We start from the raw sequence: 20,573 nt of genomic DNA, 5'->3' as shown, positions 1-20,573 counted from the left end.
ATACAGATGCAAAAATTCTCAATAAAATTTTAGGCAATAGAATTCAACATCATGTCAAAAAAATAATACACCACAACCAAGTAGGATTCATACCAGGCATGCAAGAGTGGTTCAACACTAGAAAATCAATCAAGGTAATCCATCACACAAATAAAAGGAAAGAAAAGAATCACATGATCATCTCAATCGATGCAAAAAAGGCATTAGACAAAGTCCAACACCCATTCCTGATTAAAAAAAAAAAAAAAAACTCTCAGTAAAATAGGTATAGAAAGAAAATTTCTCAATATAATAAAGGGCATCTTAAAATTTTTTTTTTAATTTTTTTATGTAAAACTAATGGCCAACATCATTCTTAATGGAGTCAGGCTGAAAACATTCCTATTGAGAACAGGAACAAGACAAGGATGCCGTTTATCTCCACTCCTATTTAACATTGTGCTGGAAGTCCTAGCTAGAGCAATAAAGCAGGAAAAAGAAATAAAGGGCATCCAAGTTGGTAATGAAGAAGTAAAACTGTCCCTAATTCCAGATGATATGATACTATACATAAAAAACCCACCCAGTGCCGTCGAGTTGATTCTGACGCATAGCAACCCTGTAGAACAGAGTAGAACTGCCCCATAGAGTTTCCAAGGAGCTCCTGGTGGATTTGAACTGCCGAAAACCCAAAAGACTCCACAAGAAAACTACTGGAACTAACACAAAGGTATGCAGAGTAGGAAGATACAAAATAAATGTACAAAAATGAGTCATATTCCTATACACCAAAGAAAAGAATGATGAAAAGGAAATTAGGAAAGCCATACCACTTATAAAAGCCCCTAAACAAATAAAATACTTAAGAATAAATCTAATCAAGGACTTAAAAAGCCTATACAAAGAAAACTACAAAACACTACTGCAAGAAACCAAAAGAGATCTACATAAATGGAAAAACATACTGTACTTTTGGATAAGTAGACTCAACATTGTGAAAATGACATTTCTACCCAAAGCTATTAAAAAATACAATGCAATCCCAATCCAAATTTCAACAACATTCTTTAAAGAGATGGAAAAACTTATCATTAACTTTATATGGAATGGGAAGAGGCCCCAGATGAGTAAAAAAACCACTGCCATCTACTGAAGAGGAAGAATAAAATAGGAGGACTCACACTACCTGACTTCAGAAACTAATATATAGCTACTGTAGTCAAAACAGCTTTGTATTGGTACAATGACCAATACGTTGACCAATGTAACAGAATTGAGAACCCAAAGTTGATAAAATGAGGAAAAGAGTCTTTTTAACAAATGGTTTTGGCAATACTGGATGTCCATCTGCAAAAAAATGAAACAGGACCCATACCCCTCATCATACACAAAAACTAACTGAAAGTGGATCAAAGACCTAAATATAAAGCCACAAACTACAAAGTTCACAGAAGAAAAAATATTATCAATACAAGAAACCCTAATACATGGCATTAACAGGATAGAAACCATAACCAACAACACACAAACTCCAGAAGATAAACTAGATAACTGGGAACCCCTAAAAATTAAATGCTAATGCTCATCAAAAGACTTCACCAAAGGAGAATCTACAGACTGAGAAAAAATGTTTGGCTACTAAATCTCTAATCTCTAAAATCCACAGGAAAGCCAGCACCTCTACAACAAAAAGACAAATGATCCAATTCAAAAATGGGCAAAGGAAATGGACAGACACTTCACCAAAGAAGACATTCAAGTGGCTACCAGACACATGAAAAGATGCTCGCCATCACTAGCCATTACAAATCAAAACCACAATGAGATACCATCTCACCCCAGCATTACCAGCAGGATTAAAAAAAAAAAAAAACAGAAAATAACAAATGTTGGAGAAGCTGCAGGGAGATTGGAACTCTTATGCACTGCTGGTGGGAATGTAAAATGATACAACCATTTTGGAAAATGATATGAGGTTTCCTTAGAAAGCTAGAAATAGAAATACCATAAGCTTCAGCAATCCCACTCCTAGGAATATATGCTAGAGAAATGAGTCATCACAGAAATAAACATATGCACATCCATGTTCATTGCAGCATTGTTCACAACGGCAAAAAGATGGAAACAACCTAGATGCCCATCAACAGGTGCATGGATAAATAAACTATGGTACATACATACAATGGAGTATTATGTAATGATAAAGAACAATGATGAATCTGTGAAGCATCTCATAACATGGATGAATCTGGAGGGCATTATGCTGAGTGAAATAAGTCAATCATGAAAGGACAAATATTGTATGAGACCATTACTGTAAATACTCACAGAAAGGTTCACACACAAAAAGAAACTATCTTTGATGGTTATGGGGGAGGGGAGGGTTGGGGATAGGAAAACACTAAATAAGACAATAGATAAGTGGTAACTTTTGCGAAAGGTAAGACGGCACACAATTCTGGGGAAGCCAGCACAACTTGTACAAGGCAAGGTCATGGAAGTTCCATAGACACAACCAGACTCACTGAGGGATCGATTTGCTGGGCTGAGGGCTGTGGGAACCATGGTCTCGGGGAGCATCTAGCTCAATTGGCATAACTTAGTTTATAAAGAAAATGTTCTACATTCTACTTGGGTTAGTAGTGTCTGAGGTCTTAAAAGTCTGTGTGCGGCTATCTAAGATACTCCACTGGTCTCACCCCTTTGGTGCCACGGCATCCACAAGACCAAGTCTAGTACAAGGAAATGGTACCTGGCTACCACCACTGACTGTTCTGGCAAGGATCATAATAGGGGGTCCTGGACAGAGCTGGAGAAAAATGTAGAAGAAAACTCTAACACCCCCCAAAAAAGACCAGACTTACTGGCTTGACACAGACTGGAAAAACCCTGGGAATATGGCCCCCAGACACCCTTTTAGTTCAGTAATAGGGTCACTCCCGAGGTTCACCTTTCAGCTGAAGATTAGACAGGCCCATAAAACAAAACAAGACTAAAGGGGCACAACAGCCCGGGGCAAGGACTAGAAGGTAGAAGTGGATAGGAAAGCTGCTAATAGGGAAACCAAGCTCGAGAAAAGGGACTGTTTACATGTCATATAGTTGTTAACCAATGTTGTAAAATAATAAGTGTACTAACTGTTTCATGAGAAGCTAGTTTGTTCTGTAAATGTTCATCTAAAGTACAATAAAAACGCACACACAATAAAATAGGAGAAAATAATCAAAACATAAAAAGCTCATAAACAGATGGTAGTTGTAAAATGTAGGAGTTTTCCAAATAAATGCAAACAGATAAAATTTTTCTGTTATAGATCACACTGGATTTTTAAAAACCTAGTTATATTCTGGTCAAAATAGACCACATCTAAAACTTTGTTGTTGTGTGCTGTCTAGTTGATTCAGACTCATAGCAACCCCATGTGACAAAATATAACTGTCCCATAGAGTTTTCTTGGCTGTAATCTTTACAGAAGCAGATTCCCAGGTGTTTGTTCCATGGAGCCACTCGGTGGATTTGAACCACCAACCTTTTGCCTAGTAGCTAAAAGCTTAACAGTTGTGCCATCAGGGTTCCTTACACCTAAAAACTTAAAATACAAAAAAAAAGGAAAATGTATTATATATACACTTTCCAAAAGATTGTAGATGTAGTTATATTAATATCAAAATTGCTTTTAACCCAGCATTACCAAAAATAAAAAGATCACTAAAAAGCAATAAAAAAGTTTCAATCCACTAGAAAGCTATAATAGTTCTACATGTGAATGCAGCTATACCATCTTTGTAAGCCTTATAAAGCAAATTTTGACACTATTATAAGAAGAAATTTTAAAAAAATCTATCATCATAGGGAAAGATTTTATTACCAATGGTTTAGAAATAGACATTTCACAAACATAATATAGCTGTAGCATATAAAATATTGGAGCAGAAAAGTCAACAAACTTGATATAATGGTCATATATAGCATTTTTTAATCCAACAATTAGAGACTACATAATTTTTTCAAGCATATAAATATCATATTTGAAAATTAAACATGTTAGGACTTGAAACTAGCCTCAAAATTTTTCAAAAGATTCTTATTATACAGACCACATTACAAGTAAACTGGAAATTAAAAAAAAAAAAAAAGTGAACTAGCCAATCCCATGAAGTATGTTGATTGCATTATTGGTTCCTTCCCTTCCCTGCCCCCCACTTTCCTGTATCCATGCCCTAATTGTGAAATTATGTCTATGCCTTTCTTTTTTTTTTTTATTAGACCTCGGCTTACCATGAGCACATTCCAAAGCTAGCCTGCTAAATAGATCTGAGTGATACATGGAGAAAGCCAAGGCATCCTACACCAGTAGACTCCTGTCATGGATTGAATTATGTTCCCCCAAAAATGTGTGTTTCAATTTGGTTGGGCCATGATTTCTAGCATTGGGTGGTTGTCCTCCATTTTATGATTGTAATTTTATGTTTAAAAAGATTAGGGTGGGATTGTAACACCACCTTTACTCAGGTCACCTCCCTAAACCAAAGTAAAAAGAGTTTCCCTGGTATGTGGCCTGTACCACCTTTTATCTCTCAACAGGTAAAAGGAAAAGGAGCCAAGCAGAGAGTGGGGAGGACTTCATTCCACCGTGAAAGCAGCACCAGGAGCAGAGCACATCCTTTGGACATGGGGTCCCTGTGCCTGAGAAGCTCCTCAACCATGGGAAGATTGAGGACAAGAGCCTTCCTCCAGAGGTAAGACAGAGACAGAGACAGAGAGAGCTTCCTCTGGAGCCTATGCCCTGAATCTGGACTCATAAGCTACTAGACTGTGAGAAAGTAAATTTCTCTTTGTTAAAGCCATTCATTTGTGATATTTCTGTTATAGCAGTACTAGATGACTAAGACAACTCCCAAACACTGAGAAAGCCCAGGCAAAAGGCAAGAATCACACACATTGGTTTCAGTTGAATAAACAAGGTCATTTGAGAAACGAACTACCCTGAAACCTACAGAAACATGAACAATAATAAATGACTATTGTTTGAGTCATTGAGTGTGGGCTGGTTTGTTATAAAACATTATTGCCATAATAGCTAACTGGTATACTCTCTTAGATCTAAAAATTGAAAAAGACATTTCATCAATCTTTGCCAAAAAAAAAAAAAAAGAGAAAATACTTAGAAGTTATAAAAAATACTATAAATAAAAACTTCTGGAATACAGTATGTATGGCATCTAAAATCAATTTATAGCTTTCAAAAATTTTTAGAAGAATGTCTTCAACAAATTAGAAAAAGAACCCAGCAAGACAAGAAAAAATAATAATATAATCAATAAAGAGAAGATGGTAACGAAATAGAAAAAAAAAATTAAAAGCCCAATTCAACAGATTATTTTTTACCTGTTTCCCTCCCCACCCCCCACCCCCACCCCCCACCCCCCTATTTTTTCCCTATTTGCTCCTTTTCCAAGGCTGGGAGAATGGCTCAGGGTGCATACCTTTTCCTACTTCCGGGCCAGGGAAAGCAGCTATCACTGAAGCCTGTACGGGACCCAGTGCAGAATGTGGAGGAATCAGGTAAATGGGAGAGAATTTTTTCCTAAAGGGGTGTTTATTGGTTCGCATCGTAGTTTAGCTGCATGTACTTGTCTTTTGACAATTGAGCGCCACCTTTCGCTGACTCTGGAGGCGTAAGTGGACTCTCCACTTCTCAGTCTCCCCCAATGTGGAAAACATGTCCCAAACAGTGGTGCTTGCCTCATTACACTCGCCCCAGCCGATGTGGCCTGCAGGGTGCCAGTTCCTACTGGGTCATGTCTGGCAACTCCTCGCTGCTTCTGAATCATATCTCCCCCGCCCTGCCACTCAGTCCAACTCCTCAACCTTGCCCTTGATGTTCAGGGCTCCCACACTGTCATATATAGTCGATTCACTTGTTTATCCTGGTCTTTGTTGTAAAAGGGACCACAGGAAGCATCTGACTACTATGCCATCTTGACCCTGCCTCTACCTCAAGCACAGATTTGATGCATTTAAGCACAAATGACCAAAGACCAGACAAGTTTTGGGGTGACGTCAAGGACATTCTATGTGAAGAAAGCAAAAGGTCATTAAAAAGACAAGAAAGAAAGAAGAGACCAAAAGGGATGTTAGAAGAGACTCTGAAACTTGCTCTTGAAAGTCAAGTAGCTAAAGCAAATGGAAGAAATGATGAAGTAGAAGACTGAACAGACTATTTCAAAGGGCAGCTTGAGAAGACAAAGTATTCTAAGGAAATGTGTGAAGGCCTGGAGTTAGAAAACCAAAATTCAAGAACAAACTCGGAATTCCTCAAGCTGAAAGCACCGAAGAAAAAATTCAAGCCTCGAGTTGCAGTATTGAAGAATTCCATACGCAAAATATCGAACGACGCAGGAAACAACAGAAGATGATGGAAGGAATACAGAGAGTCACTGTACCAAAAAGAATTGGTCTATGTTAAACCATTTCAGGAGGCATCATATAATTAAGAACTGATGGTAACGAAGGAAGGACTCCAAGCTGCTCTGAAGGGAATGGCAAAAAACAAGGCTCCAGGAATTGATGGAATACCAATTGAGATGTTTCAACAAATGGATAAAGTGCTGGAGGTGTTCACTTGTCTATGTCAAGAAATTTGGAAGACAGTTATGTGACCAACTGACTGGAGGAAATCCATATTTGTGTCCATTCCAAAGAAAAGTAATCCAACAGAAAGCAAAAATTATCAAAGAATATCACTGACAACACATACAAGTCAAATTTTGCTGAAGATCATTCAAAAACAGTTGCATCCCTTCATCGATAGGTAAGTGCCTGAAATTCACGCTGGATTCCTAAAAGGGTGTGGGACAAAGGATATCATTGCTCATGTCAGACGGATCTTGGCTTAAAAGGAGAGAATACCAGAAAGATGTTAACTGTGTTTTATCTACTACACAAAGTTATCTCCTATGCAAAGTTATTCAACTGTGTGCATCATAAAAAAAATATGGATAACATTGCCAAGAATGGGAATTCCAGAACACTTAAAATGTGCTCATGTGGAACCTGCACATAGATCAAGAGGCAGTCATTCCAGCAGAACAAGGGATACTGCCTGATTTAAAATCAAGAAGGGTATGCATCAGGGTTGTATCCCTTCATTATACCTATTCAATCCGTTTTCTGTTCACATAATCTGAGAAGCTAGACTACATGAAGAATGTGACATCAGGATTGGAGGAAGACTCATTAATGATGTGCAATATGCAGATGACACAACTTTCCTTGCTGAAAGCCAAGAGGACTTGAAGCACTTACCGATGAAGATCAAAGACTACAGTCTTCAGTATGGGTTACACCTCAATATAAAGAAAACAAAAATCTTCACGAATGGGCCAATAAGCAACATCATGATAGACAAAGAAAAGCCTGAAGTTGTCAAGGCTTTCATTGGTTTGTGATCAATACCCATGGAAACAGCAGTCAGGAAATTAAAAGGCATATTGCATGGGCAAATCATCCCAATGTGAAGATGGCGCAGAACCAGGCAGTGTTTTATTCTGTTGTGCATAGGGTTGCTATGAGTTGGAATTGACTCGACGGGACCTAACAACAACAAATGTCTGATAAAAGGCACCTATCGAAAGCCCCCATCAAACATAACTTTTTATGTTGAACTATTGACAGTATTTCCATTAAAGTAGGCACAAGTCAATAATATACAGTAATGACAAATTTAATTCAACCACGTTTTCAACCACTGCAGCTAAACAAGGAAAAAAAAAAAAAAAACTAGAACAAAGTCAATCTAGGAGGTCTGTCTATATATTTATATATATATTTTAAATTATATAAAATTATATGACTGCCACATAGCAAATCTCCCCAAATATACAGATAAATCATTAAAATAAATAGAGACTTGGTAATGTTGTTGGATACAAAAACAATATGAAATAGCAATTGCAATTTCTATGCACTGGCAACAATCCTAAAATTTAATTTAAAAATGTGTATTACAACTTACAAAAAAAGTTGAGATAAGAATCAAATGTGTGATTGTATTATGAAATTCAAAAATGTAAACAATAATATGTGGAGGGAATCATTTTTAGGTAGTAGAACTACAAAAATAAGCAAAGGAATGTTAACACCAAAGTCAGATTGTGGTTTTTACTAAAGGAAGTTTGCTTCTCACATATGGGCAAATACCTAATTCTTAACTAGGTTAGAGGGCCTGCATATATTCATTTTGTTGTTTCTTTCAACTGTACACTTATATTTTCTATACTTTTTTGTAAGTATTAATTTTTAAAGGTTGTATAAAATATTTTAAGTGTAGTATAAAGTATTTCAAACCTTTGAAATTCAATTGGTGGACTTAAAAAAGAATTTTAAAACACAAAAAAAGGCTTATATACCCTAAAATGTCAGAACAAATACAAGTCAGTAAGATAAACAGCCCAGTTGAAAGTAGAACAAATGATACTCTCAGGAACTGTCTGAAGATAAAAGCTATATAGTTAAAAACTTTAGAAGGGCAATATATGGCATAGATATATGTGCAAAGAGTTCACTGCAACACTTTTTGCAGTAGCAGAGGAGTGGAAGAACCAAAGGAGTTCTCAGCAAAAGGCTAAACAATTTGTTAGATCCATACAAGAAAATATTATTAAGTATAGAAAATGCCATAGATTTAAAATACTAATGTGAAGTTATTTAGATCTATATTAGGTGAAAGACAGAGGTAGAAGTGAATACTTAGAAATTGTGCCTATATAGTTAAAAAAAAAAGACATACGCACACACCAATGTTTAATAACGCATACACAATACCTTGATGTGAAGACAAGAAATGTTAATAGTGCTTATGTAGAAAGAATGGAAAGCACATCACCTTTTCATTTTGTATTCTTTAGCTTCGTTTGAATTTTTTAACTATGCATATTTGTTATTTTTATTATGACATTACAAATGAAATAATACTAACATCACATTCAGATTTGCCTATTAAGAACATGGCAAAATATAGAAATGAAAATCAAGGAGAGTATTTACAACAAGAAGAAAACCTGACAAAGACGATTGAGTCAAAATTTTGCCACAGATCCTAAGGGCTTCATTAATCCAACAGTATTTATACATAGAAAAGCCTATACTTTTATTCTCTATTCTTACATAATATAACAATACCATTCTGTCCTTTGCCATAGTAAATTATTGTTTGGAACCAGAAAATCATCCTCAATTTTCAGAATAAAGAGAAAGTAGATAGGTTTTTAGAAAAGATAAGTATGCAGAACACATTATTTCTTTAAATTTGCTATTCTTTGGTAACCTTAACATCTATTGTAGGTCAATCAATAGAGCAATGGCCAAACAAATCTCAAAAGTTCCCACTTGTTTAATTTTTCACAATACCTTCATTGCTTGCTGGCTAATGGAAGAACATTTATATCTCAGCTGTGGATTGACCCATAAATTGGCAGCTAAAGTTATTGCAAAGAGTAACCTTCAGTTCTGAAAACTAAACCAACAGGCGGTAAAGTTGATTGAAGTTTCCAAGGTTGGATTATCTAGCTAGTGCCACACTTCCACATCAGAGCAAAAGACTGGGAATTCTTGTCCTTGGCTGTGTTACAGAAGTCAAACCCTAGGACCCATGGCAACTATGCAGTCGTGAAAAGAAGGAACTCCTTGGAGAAAACATGACATTCTATTAGGGCTCACTTTGGAAACTTTAATTAATCTCATAAAACATGTTTGTTGCTGTTAGGTGCCATCGAGTCGGTTCCACCTCATAGTGACCCTATAGGACAGAGTAGAACTACCCCATGGGGTTTCCAAGAAACAGCTGGTGGATTTGAAGTACCAACTTTTTGTTAGCAGATGAGCTCTTAACCATTACACTTTAGGATTCTTAATTATAATTTACCAAATCTGCAAAGAATAAAAGTCTCCCCTGATATTTTCAGGAGTAGAAATAGGTAAGATACCAAGAAAAAGAAGTTATTTTAAACTCAACGAACCAATAAAGAAAACTGTCTTCTAAGAGACATGGCATGATTTATACTAAAAACACTTAACTGGAATGAGGCTAGATCATGGTGAAGAAAAAACATGTGCAAGTTTTCCAGGTTGTGTATGTGCTTTGTGCTGTTAAACATTGGATCTCTTTGTTTAATGGAGCAGTTTAAGGACTTCCTAGATATGCAAAATTAGCCCCAGCATTTATTTGAGTAGTGGTTACAGAGTTCTCAACTATGTATGTCACATACTGAGGTTTTTCAATAGACGCATTGTTTTACAGAACTAAAGCTAAGGATTTTTGAAATGATTTCCTTTGAATATTTGTTCTGTGAAACAATCCATCTATTGGAAAACAAATAAGTTAATATTTTTAGTGCTTAATATATTTTGCTTGTTATTTTAAATTTCTGTGTAACTTGCAAAGATAGAGTAAATTGACAGATTCAGATGACTGCTGGGTGTATAAAAATTGCAAAACAACACCACTCTTTAGCAGAAATTTCAAGCAAGTAAAAATAGGTGGAATATGTATAAATCACTGAGGTTAAAAAATCTAATATTGTAACACTTTGAGACACAAAGTCTTTTAAAATTGTCTACTTAATTTTTCAAGTTTTTGTATAATACTTTCCCAAGAAGTATAAAGCATCCTAGGAAATTTTCAGTGACCAGATATGATGAAAAGCCCATATAGGACTTTTTTAAAAAAGCAAAAAGAATGCCAGGTACCCAGCTACAATAGGAATGGTACAAAATTGAGAATAATAATCCGTGACTTTCAAAATTTGTGAAGCAACATTCAGGTAATGTAAGGAATGCACCAAATTCAATCTCACTGTTAAAACATATTTGTCTGGTGTCAGGCAAGGAAGTTATCTTACTCTTAAAACACATATTACATTCTACCAAGGGTAAACTCAGCATATTAGCTTATTTGTGACATCTTATACCTGACAAATAACACATTATTCTTTGGACTAACATATATATATATTTGTTTATGTTTTCTTTTATTTTTGTTAACAATCTATTAAATATCAAGGTACCTTAGAGAAATGGTTAGATGGCTGTAAAGAAAGACTAACTTTGGCAAAGGATTTCTTGTCTCCCGTGCTTGAAATGGGACCTTGGTGGTACAGTAGTTAAGAACTCAGCTGCTAACCAAAAAAAGGTCAGCAGTTCGAATCCACCAGCTCCTCCCCAGAAACCGTATGAGGCCGTTCTACTCTGTCCTTTAGGGTCGCTATGACTCCCGATAAGCAATGGGTTTTTTGGCTGGTACTTGAAATAGTTACCATTAACCAGTTCATTGATATGACTTGTAGATTTTTATGTAGAAGACAGGTTTAAAAAAAAATGTATTTCCTTCATTTACCTAGACTTTTCTTAAACCTCCAATGTTTCTTTTGATAACTAGTTGAGAATAAAAAGCAGAATCTCTTACCTAGTGCTTCACTATAAAACTGGTCCCAAAACCGAGTGTCAAACTGCTGGAGCCAGAAGTCAAACAAAAGTGAAAACATTACATTTTTCACCCTTTCCAAAAAGGTCATTCTGTCTGTTAGTCTCCCCATGGGAACAGGTACATAGGAAGGTGGAGATGGAAGTTTTGCACAATTTTTCTCCATTGTACCACCCATCGAGAACCTCAGCGTATGCACAAAAGGGACTGCAAGCAACTCAGCTATCAGATCTCCACAGGGCACCACAGGGTCTATAATCATTATATTGTAGTTGGCCTCCTTGAGCTTCTTCATGAGTGTCTGATTGTAGATCACATTCTCACACAGATGTTTCAGATATGCAGTTGATCGAAGAAAAACGTCCTGCATTTTTTTCGCTGATTGCCAGGATGACAAGTTTGGCATAATATTAACAGCTAACTCCAAGAAGTCATTTAGCAAATCCTCCACAGTTTCTCTGCCTATTTCCATAAAGATCACTTCAAAGTTCACTGTAGAAGGTTGGTAGTAGTCAACAAAGAAAATGTGTGAAGGAGTTAACACCATCACCTCGTGGCCCCTGTCAGCGAGTTCCTCCAGAATGGTCTTTATGTTGAGCCAATGACTCATGTCAGAGGGCCACACCAGGACTTTCCCGCAGTTTCCACAACCAGTCCAGCACAGCTGCAGCAGCAGAAGTGCCGAAACCCATTTCTCAGGCACCATGACAGCACTTGCCTCACACACTGCCCTGAGGGGTTTGAGTGTTTGCCAGGCACAAAGTAGAAATGGCAAGTTAGATAAAGAACAAGTTAAACATTAATTTCTAGAAATAAGAAATGATGTCTTCATGTGGCAGACTCTGTCAATGCTGTTGACTGGGCACAGCGTTACATAATATATCCTTGAAGGGGAAGAGAAATATTCAAAATTTAAGAGGAAAATGGTTCTAGCATTCTAGGAGTTCTGGTTTAAGTATGTTAGAGAATAATGACATTTTTTAATTTGATGATTTCTAAATAAAATAGATGAACCAATCTAAGATAATTAAATTCAGTATATACTATGGTTTATTTATGGAATATAATGACAGATAACTTGGGAAAATGTAAATGTATAGTTTTTGCCACCAGTTTGCTTACACACTACACTAGCATATTAATAAGACATATGCTTCACATTATAACTGGATGAATGTTCAGTTATAATTTTATACAAATAGTATTCAAAGGATACAGTGTTTCAGGACCACAAAGGAATAAGTTGTTACTCATATGTGAAGAGGGTTAGAGGAAAACTTCTTGAATAGCAGGAGGCATTTGAACTGAGCCTAGGAGCAAAGGAGGGTACTCAAGGTGAATGGAAGAACATGAGGAAAAAAGTGGACAGTTATTGGTGAAAATGTACAAAGTAGAGACCCAGGTAAAGTGCAAAAAAAAAAAAAAAGTGTTAGTTAAATTAGGAGGCCTTGGAAAAACTTGAATGCTATGCTCTACATTCAATTTTAATCTTCACAAAAGGTGTTCATTCAAACTTTCAAGTCATGTTCAGAAGAAGATCATATTTGCTCTTTAATAAAACTATTCTGGCATTTAAACAGGAATTCAGTTGTAGCGAAAAGAGAGTAAAAGTAGGGTAAAGTGTTAAAAATGTATTTTAGGAAAGCAAGTTTAGATAAGAGTGTCAGCAATTATATAATGTTGGTTTCTGAAAGGAAAGTGTAGAATAAGAATTGTTATGCCTAATGAGAAATTATAAATAGTTGAAAAACAAAGGAAGTGCTTCAGCTTCTAGTTTGAATAACCAGGGTGTGACAATGACTGTAGTAAAGACATGAAACACAAATGGAGGAGCAGTTAAGGAAAGTGTTTTTTTTTTGTTTTTTTTTTTTATACCTACAGTGATGAGATAATGATAGACATGTCTATGGAGATATTTGGGTATTTTGAATCTGTGGGAGTAGTAGGGTTAAAAAATGTAAATTTAACTTTCAGTCATCCATGCATTTTTTTAGCCCAATTTATATTCTACTCCAAATCCCCAACAAATAATTTTGAGAACTTTATTACTATATTCCAGTTCCTATAAAAAAAAAAAAAAAAGACCATAGAAAGACAAATAAAATACAATTCCAATGCAAAATGAGTTCATCAATTATTAGAGAAAATAAGTCAAATAACTAACCCTTATTCTGTAAACATAAGGGATCCTGCCATGATTTTGACACTGTGTAGGAAAAAAAAAAATCTTCCCTCAGAATTCTTAACACAAAATAGCCCTGTGCAATAAGGAACAACATGAATCTAATCCCCTAAATGTGGATTTTCATCCAGTACTCACACAATCCCGCTTCTTCATCTTTATTGCCAGCTGCCCTCATGGTAGTCTTTCTGTGACCCTAGCCACAAGGACTAGCTCAGATCACTCATGTTAAAGGACACCATTCTTCAGACTGCTAAACAGACAGATGCTACACAATACCCCAAGCTTCTGACCTGCTGGGTACAAATTCAGTGCTGGCTTCCCACTATCCCTTCAAGATGCCAGACAAAAGCTTGGCAGTCCACATAACACACTTACTTTCTGACCCATTGGTTCCCACTGCCCCTTTGAGTTAGATAATTTGCTAGACTGACCAATAGAACTCATAGAGAATATACTACAGTTATGACTACTGATTTATTATAACCAAAGTGGATACAAGAAAATAGTGGAAGACTAGGATGATTTCCAAGGGATAAACTACCTTTCTGAGAGCAGATGTTCTCATTAACCAGGAAACCTTCTGAACTTTAGCGTTCCAGGCTTTTATAGGACTCATCGTTTGGTAATGATAGTCTACATCATGCCTCCCGAGACTAGTCAACATTGGGTCATCAGGTACTGCCTTTGACCATCCTCCGCTCATTAGCCTCAGGTGTGGCCTGGCTCTCAAGGACCAAGAAGAAAGGCCAAAAATCTTTCAGCACCTCACAAGTCCTTATGTAGATTTGCGGTTAAAATTCAAACTAGAAAAGCCTCTTTGGGGAAATTTTGACCCTAACTCCAAAGACTTCCCATAGATGAAAGTCCACTGTAATTGTTCCTGTTCCAAGGTAACAAAGCTTCATGACTCCAAATGGGAAAAGGTAACAGAGACTAGAAATATTTACTGAATGATTTAAAATATTAGAATGTTTTAAAATGAAATACTAAGTTTCTCTGTTTGATATATTTAAATATTTGAAACCTAAACCTGAAAATATCAGCAATGAACAAGAAATTTAAAAAAAAATGAAAATTTGCTGAAGCAGCCAAGAGAATTTCTAGAAAAAAAAATTAACAAATGAAATTTAAAACTCAATGGAGTAGGTTTGAGTTAATATGGTGACTTAGATGCACCATAATGACATTCTCCTACAACAAAGACTCCAGAAACTAAGGGATACAGATATAAATAATGACCTCTGAACCCAGAACATCAAATGGAAGCTTGAAGAATTGGACCTAGCACTGAATGAAATGAGAGAGAGAACAAAAACAGTAGGAACACAGAGATCTACGTAACATCTGTGCTTTGCCTCCCCTGGCCTGATGCACCATGGCGATTTGGGGACAGCAGCAAGCAGCACCCCTGGGTGATGTGCTCAGAAAATCAACTTCACAGAAAACACAACCTGAGGCACAGATACTGTGTAAACAAACCTGGGAAAAAAAACGAAGTGAGACGATGCATGACTAGTCTCAACAAGCCCAAGAGGAGGATGTGTGGGAGTTCCATAGCCTTGAAACTAGAGAATCACAGCAAAGTGATACAAGAGCACAGTCAGTTGGACTGAATCATTGGAGTCTCAGGATGGGGAATAGATAAGACAGGAAGTGCACATCTGCAGAGAGGCAAAGGGAAAGTTCAGTAGGCAGGTGAGAGCTCCAGTGTCTCTGGTAAGTGCAGCAAAGGAAGGGAGCTAGAAACTAGTGATGGGACTACTTTTTGAACAGTAAAGCTGTACGGTAACAATTAGAAGCCCCCTCCCAGCCATCCCCATGTTGACATCCCTTCCCCTCTCTTTTAAATAGGCTCCACCCACCAACCAGCCACATAGGCTAGTGGCACACTCATCAACTAGATTCAGTGACTGGCTGTGAAGCCTGCAGGAGCTCTAGTGCCTCACTCACCCTGTTCCCCACTGTCTGCAATGATACGCAGCTCACATCCTACCTGATCCTGCAGGCTGTATGTGCTTGTGCTGAGCTTTTGAGTACTTTTCCCCTCCGCTGTGATATCAATCCATGCAGGTGCAGAGGGTCTGCATTGCCCATTGGGGTAGCACTGCTTCCCTCTGACTATGACGATGACCCATCCCACTCCCCAGAGTCTGCACTAATTACTTATACTGGGGTAGAAAGACCACTCTGTCCCTCAAGAGTTGCCAAAGAATCTTGACCACCTGACATTTGGTGCATTGCACTGGGGGAGGGATCTCCTCTTGCACTACCATGCAGTTCTCTGAGGGAAGACATATGTTTCTAACAACAGAAGACTCCTGTGTGTGGGTGATCCACCATACCCACCAGTTAGAGGAAATCACACCCAGTCAACCAGCAGTACCAAATCAGACATAAACAGTATCACAAGACAACAGCAATTAAAATTATACAAAGGAAAGTAGGAGATATAAAGATAAAGGGAAGAAGCTCCTGATATATCAAAATGAAATAAACAAAAAATAAAGACAAGCATACAATCAATACACAAAAATACAAATAAATAAAACCTTAATGCCTCGAAGACAGCAGTCAATTACAAACCAAACGAAAACTCAGGAAAAGATGCCTCAAGCAAATGAACAAAATAAGGGACAGAAGGGCTCTCTAAGGAAGAACTGATAATGGAACTACCTAACAAAGACTTCAAAAAACTAGTATTAAGGCTTCTCAAAGAAATCAAGCAAAACCCAGAAAAAAACCCTAGAAGAATTCAGGACTAAAATACAAGAACAAAACAGCAAACTCAATGAAGAAATAGAATCCTTAAAATAACAACTAGAAATTCAAAAGCTTAACAATAAAATAACAAAAATAAACAACTCAATGGAATGTCATAAAGTAGCATTGAAACAATGAAAGGGAGAATAAGCGAAACAGAGGATAAAACCCTTGATATTATTCTGTATGAGGAACAAGGAAAAAAAAAGATTGAAGAAAAATGAAGAAAGCCTATGGATTATGTGGGACTTCACTGTTGTTAGATACCTTTGAGTTGGTTCTGACTCATAGCCACCCTATGTACAACAGAACAAAACACTATTTGATACTGTGCCATCCTCACAATCATTTTTATGTTTGAGGCCATTGTTGTAGCCACTGTGTCAATCCATCTTGTTGAGTGTCTTCCTCTTTTTCACTGACACTACATTTTCACAAGCATGATGTCTTTCTCCAGGGACTGATCCCTCCTGATAACATGTCCAAAATACGTGAGACAAAGTCTCACCATCCTTGCTTCTAAGGAGCATTCTGGCTGTACTTTTTCCAAGACAAATTTGTTCATTCTTTTTGCAGTCTGTGATAGTTAAGATTATGTGTCAACTTGGGTGGGCCATGATTCTCAGTATTTTGGCAGTCATATAATGTGATCAGTTCCTTGTTGAAATTTGATACACAATCACCCCCATGATAGAATCTACTGAATGGTACCAGTCGGGGTGGGGTCTGTGGCAGTTCACTGCCCCCTCAGCCTTCATCCTGCCACCCTCTGTTGCCCTGGCTCTTCCTGCTTACTTTGCTTTTGTTTGTTCTAGATCCTGTAGCTGGCTCCTGTTCATCTGACCTCTGGTTCTTGGGACTTGATCTAGTAGCCTGCTTTCTATTTTGAGATTCATCAATCTTCACAGCCTGCTACAGCCCTGCTGTCCAGCCCACAGATCTTGGGTTTGCTATGTGAGTCAGGAGAATCCTCTTTCTTACCCCACTGACTTGGGACATTACAGCTTCTAAAAACCTCATGAGCCATTTCAATGATATAAATCTCTCTCTCTCTCTCTCTATATATATAGTCCATGGTATATTCAATATTCTTCACCAACACCATAATTCAAAACCATTAATTCTTCTTTGGTCTTCCTTATTCTTTGCCCAGCTTTTTCAAGCATATGAGCCAGTTGAAAACCACAGTGCTTAGGTCAGGCATACCTTAGTCCTCAAAGTGACATCTTTGGTTTTTAACACTTTAAAGAGGTCTTTTGCAGCAGATTTGGTGCACTAGAAATAGAACTACCTATGATCCAGTAGGAACCCTGGTGGCATAGTCATTAAGAGCTACAGCTGCTAACCAAAAAGTCAGCAGTTCAAATCCATTAGGCACTCCTTGCAAACACTGTGGGGCAGTTCTGCTCTGTCCTATTGGGTCTCTATGAGTCAATCCAACTACTAGGTATATACTCTGGAGATCGAATAGAAGTAACACAAACAGATGTATGTACATAGATGTTCATTGCAGCAGTATTTACAATAACAAAAAGATGGAAACATCTTAAGTGCTCAACAGCAGAGGAATGGATAAACAAAATGTGGTACATACATACAATGGAATACTATGCAGCTAAAAAGAATAATGAGAAATCCTTGAACAATAACATGGATGAACCTGAAGGGCATTATGCTGAGTAAAATAAGTCAATATCAAAAGGGAAAATACTGTATGATCTCACTTTTATAAAAATACAAAAATAGGTATATACACAGAAGCCAACCTTCATGGGTGGTTGCCAGAGATGGGTGAAGGGCAAGAGGAGCAATCACTCTAGATAGTAGACACTTATTATTATTTTTTAAATTTTTTTACATCAATTATATAACGAAATGATAATATTTTTACTACATTGGGCTAAATAAAATATATTAAAAAAAAAACCAGTGCCGTCGAGTCAATGCCGACTCATAGAGACCCTATAGGACAGAGTAGAACTGCCCCATAGAGTTTCCAAGGAGCACCTGGCGGATTTGAACTGACTACAGTAAATTTTACCTGATTATTTTTAATTTTTTAATGTGGCTACGAAATCAAAACAATATCCATTGATGTCCAGTTGATTCTGACGCATAGGGACCCTGTATGACACAGTAGAACTGTCCCATATGGTTTCCAAGGAGTGGTTGGTGGATTTGAACTGCTGACGTTTTGGTTAGCATCCAAGCTTTTAACTACTGCTCTACTACGGCTACTAGAAAATTAGAATTACATACGTGGCTCTCATTTGTGGCTTGCTTCATTTTTTCTTTTTCTAACTGCTTTTTAAAATTGTGATTTAGATGATTTACACAGCAAATTAATTTCTTATTAAACAATTAATATGCATATTGTTTTGTGACATTGGTTGCCAGCCCCATGATGTGTCAACACTCTTCCCTTTTCGAACTTGGGTTCCCCATTTCATTTCCTCCAGCTTTCCTGTCTCCTCTTGCCTTCTCGTCCTTGTCGCTGGGCTGGTGCGCCGTTTAGACTTATACACGTGGTTGAGCTACATGTATTATTGTTTGTTTTATGGGCCTATCTAATCTTTGGCTGAAGGGTGAACCTCAGAAGTGACCTCGTTTCTGAGTTAGTAGTGTGTCCGGGGGCCATATTTTTGGTATTTTTCTAGTCTCTGTCAGACCAGTGAGTCTGGTCTTCTTTGTGAGTTAGAATTTTGTTCTACATTTTTCTCCAACTCTGTCTGGGACCATCTGTTGTGATCACTGTCAGAGTAGTCAATTTTGCTAGACCGGCATCACCTAGTAGTGCTGGACCCAGTCTGGTGGAGTCTGTGGCCGTTGTGGTCCATTAGTCTTTTGGACTAACCTTTCCCTTGTGTTTTTGGTTTTCTTCATCCTCCCTTGCTCCAGATGGGGTAGAACTAGTGGAGCATCTTAGATGACTGCTCACAAGTTTTTAAGACCTCAAATGCTACTCAACAAAGTAGGGTGTAGAACATATTCATTATAAACTATGTTATGCCAATTGAGCTAGATGTCCCCAGAGACCATGGTCCCTAGCCTCCAGCCAAATAATTTGGTCCCTCAGGGAGTTTGTGTGTGTCTATGAAGTTTCCATGACCTTGCCGTGGTAAAGATCTGCTGACTTCCCCAGTATTTTGTACTGTACTACCCTACACCGAAGTTAACACTTGTCTATTGCCTAGTTAGTATTTTTACCTTATCAACCCTTTCTTCTCTAGTAACCATCAACAGTTGTTTCTTTCTGTGTGTAAACCTTTTCATGAGTTTTTATAATAGTGGTCTCATATAGTAGTTGTCCTTTGTGACTGACTTATTTCACTCAGCATAATACCAGCCAGATTCATCCATATTTGCAATGTTTCACAGGTTCATCATTGTTCTTTATTACTGTTTAGTATTCTACTGTGTGTATGTACCATAGTTTGTTTACCCATTCATCTATTGATGGGCACTTAGGTTGTTTGCATCTTTTTTGCTACTGTGAACAATGATGCAATGAACATGGGTGTGTATATGTCTATTCATGTAACAGGTTTATTTCTCTAGGATATATTCCTAGGAGTGGAATTGCTGTACCATATGGCATTTCTATTTCTAGCTTTTTAAGTAAATGTCATTTTCCAAAATGGTTGTATCATTTTACATCCCCACAGCAGCACATAAGAATTCCAATCTCCCCACAGCCTCTCCAACATTTGCTATTTTCTGTTTTATTAAATGTCAGGGTAAGATAGTATCTCATTGTAGTTTTGATTTGTATTTCTCTGATGGCTAGTGATCAAGAGCATTTCGTCATGTGTCTGTTAGCTGCCTAATTGTCTTCTTTGGTGAAGTGTCCTTTGCTCATTTTTTAATTGGACTGTTGTAGAGATGTTGGATTTTTGTAAGGATTTTAGAGATTTTTGCTCTTTCAGTAAAGTCTTTCAACGAGCATAAGTGTTTCATTTTTGAAAGATCCTGGTTCTCTAGCTTATTTTCTGGAGTTTTTGTGTTATTACTTATGGTTTTTATCCTGTTAATGCCGTGTATTAGAGGGCCTCTAGCATTGATTCTATTTTTTTCTTCTATAATCTTTGCAGGTTTGGATTTTATATTTAGGCGTTTGATCCATTTTGAATTAGTTTTTGTGTATGGTGTGAAGTATGGGTCCTGTTT

General features: G+C 37.2%; 1 protein-coding gene across 7 annotated transcripts in view; it reads right to left on the bottom strand.

Annotated features, from left to right (window-relative positions):
- LOC100669866 (UDP-glucuronosyltransferase 2A2) overlaps window positions 1-20,573 on the bottom strand; it is a 103,675-nt gene that overhangs the window by 25,352 nt on the left and 57,750 nt on the right. The window contains exons 1-2 of one of the 7 annotated variants that reach the window (XM_064285740.1): window positions 11,699-11,895; window positions 4,544-4,546 (exon numbers count right to left, since the gene is read on the bottom strand). The exons of 5 other annotated variants lie outside the window; for them this stretch is intronic. In XM_064285740.1, the coding sequence (XP_064141810.1) occupies window positions 4,544-4,546; window positions 11,699-11,867 (172 nt within the window). In that variant the 5' untranslated portion in view covers window positions 11,868-11,895. Of the gene's footprint in view, window positions 1-4,543; window positions 4,547-11,443; window positions 12,168-20,573 lie in introns of those variants that run through there. One more of the 7 variants, XM_064285736.1, reaches the window with a different exon arrangement.

This window comes from Loxodonta africana, chromosome 5, assembly GCF_030014295.1.
Source record: "Loxodonta africana isolate mLoxAfr1 chromosome 5, mLoxAfr1.hap2, whole genome shotgun sequence".
Lineage (NCBI taxonomy): Eukaryota > Metazoa > Chordata > Mammalia > Proboscidea > Elephantidae > Loxodonta > Loxodonta africana.
The sequence above is the reverse complement of the archived record's forward strand: the minus strand, read 5'-3'. Positions and strand labels throughout refer to the sequence as shown.